The sequence below is a fragment of the Punica granatum genome, chromosome 2, assembly GCF_007655135.1.
Source record: "Punica granatum isolate Tunisia-2019 chromosome 2, ASM765513v2, whole genome shotgun sequence".
NCBI lineage: Eukaryota > Viridiplantae > Streptophyta > Magnoliopsida > Myrtales > Lythraceae > Punica > Punica granatum.
The window spans coordinates 43,763,794-43,766,048 of record NC_045128.1 but is presented as its reverse complement, the minus strand read 5'-3'; the positions used below and the strand labels follow the sequence as shown (position 1 = coordinate 43,766,048).

Sequence of the window (2,255 nt, the reverse complement as noted above, 5' to 3'; positions counted from 1 at the left end):
GCAATTAATTGTCGTGGAATGACCGATTCACTATATTCCCTTTAATCCAACAACTTATAATTTTTTAATAGAATTTTATGAAAAGTGAAAGTTAGACGAAGATTTGACTGCTCCTTTTTGGTAGAAGTATAGATTATTATTAGGACAGTATTGTCGACAGACCTATATGTGCCTGATTGTCCATGCGGATGAACGGGTCCGAAGTGGATCTCGCCATAAATGGACGTGTTCAAATCTTGAATTGAACTATCAGATATTTGTTTTAAATTCAGGCAGAAAATTAACAAATCCCCTTCCACGCAGCTGTAGGAGGAAAGATTCTAACTAACGCCAAGGTCGTTGTGCATTATCGATACATAGCATACGGTACGTGAAAACAAAGTCAAATCGGATGTTAGTTCCTCCTTTCTTCTTTGATTAATAAGTTTTGACAAGTGGAATGGAATGGAAGCCTTCCTCTACAATTTTTCTCGGCAGCCAAACTAAACCAGACATATATGTACGTAGTTTCCGAGGAGTGGTGCCTAATTCCCCGTTTCCTGATACTAATGAACTAACTCACTGTTGCTGAGCACGACATGACCGTGGACGCCCTTGTTGGTTCTTAACCAGTTTGAACGAGGAATCATTATAGCCAGACGTCAACTGCACGGGATATATCGCTCTTTGCGTGATCAATTCCTCGGAGGATATCCAGCTTATTTTATACTGTTGGTATATAACAGGCAAACTCACGCAAAACACTCGGATGTTCAACGTGGTGCGTTCCGTCCAGTTATCGCCATAATTCGGCAGCTCCTCGCAGCTAAGAGACTAATTTAACTTGCCAAGACAACACGATAACTCTTTCTTTTTTCTATTTTTCAAATGTCACGACAAACGTATATACGAGAACAATAAGAAAGGTGTGGTCTACTGCAGGGGCGTTCGTCCTCGACCTCGAGCAAAAGAGATTTTTGAATTCCACTCTCGCACGTGACAGCAGTAGGTCCTAGCTAGCTAGAACCCAGAAGGCTGGTTACTTCAATCAAATTCTCGATCCGTCCTCGATGGATGTACATAAATGATGCTCGAATGAATCTTTTGCTATATATATATATATATATATCTATGCTATGATTCGCAGTATCTTCTATTTCTTTTAATTTCTGTTCTCTGGTATTTGTCCTCATAATAAGCATCAAACTATACATCCACAAAACTGGCAATCTTTACATCTCCCTGGCACTGGAAGAGATCTAAAACTATGGCATAACAAGAAAATTAAGAGAGACTGTATAGTATAAAAGGTTATCGGGCTGCCGGCATGCTCCAAGTTATGGTCGTGTGCCTAACTCCGCCACATCACATAATTGCACAATCGACATATACAGCTGCATACAGAGCAACTGATTATTCCACCCTGCATCTATTAAATATCCCCGTAAAGATCACCGGAGTGCCTTTCGGCTCTTCGTGGGAGTAATCTTAATTACCAAACCCGGGAATACATCATCTGGGTCATGGATATGAGGGTTCCTCTCGACGATGAAAGGGTCCCCACACTTGTCGCTGATCGTGTGGAGGGTCTCGCCCTCCCTGACCACATAAATCTCATCGCACGGCCGGTCCAAGTACTGGCTCCCTCTGAGGGTGGCCGAGAGAGATGAGCTCTGGTCATGATCAGCTTGATCGTCTCTAACAGAGGCCACCAGAATTAGGCCCAGGATGACAAAGGCGCAGCACCATGAGGCCATGTCTGCTATTGCCATCGACGCCTTTACGAACTTCTTGTTCCTCGAATAAGAAGAAGGAGAAGATGAAGGAGACGAAGAGGCTGCCATGGATGAAGAGGAGAAAGGAGTTTTGATGAAACAGGAAGGAAGGAGGGAATCTGCTTTTTTAGTAGTTATATGTTGAAAGGAGGGAATTAAGTCCATATATTTATATCTACTTACTCCGCTCTCTATTGAGGTGAGGGGGAAGAAGGAAAGGGTCAGACAGACAACGATAGAGGGGCCACTTTGTAAAATCTCCGGCTAAAAGTGAGCTCCGTAAATATAGTATAAAGAAATAAAACTCTAAATAAATTAACGCATATAATTTCACTATTAAGAATTAAATTTAAAACTTCTTGATTCTTATATGATAATATATGTCGTTATGCTCATTGTCTACCCCATTACTCGGGAGGTTCGTAATTTTATTTCTTCTTTTTATTGGTAGGCTCGAGCGACTATTATGCCAAATATACTTATAATTGGAAAATTAATCAA

The 2,255-nt window shown here is 41.2% G+C and overlaps 1 protein-coding gene across 1 annotated transcript; it reads right to left on the bottom strand.

Annotated features, from left to right (window-relative positions):
• Positions 1–1,097: 1,097 nt before the first annotated feature.
• LOC116194174 lies at positions 1,098–1,913 on the bottom strand. The gene has a single exon (XM_031522926.1). It carries the CDS (start codon positions 1,821–1,823, stop codon positions 1,431–1,433), a length of 393 nt encoding a protein of 130 aa, XP_031378786.1. The 5' UTR covers positions 1,824–1,913; the 3' UTR covers positions 1,098–1,430.
• Positions 1,914–2,255: the final 342 nt, after the last annotated feature.

Bases quoted from the DNA above. Each gene is read 5' to 3' on its own strand.
- LOC116194174 (XM_031522926.1), bottom strand. From the start codon at position 1,823: ATGGCAGCCTCTTCGTCTCCTTCATCTTCTCCTTCTTCTTATTCGAGG.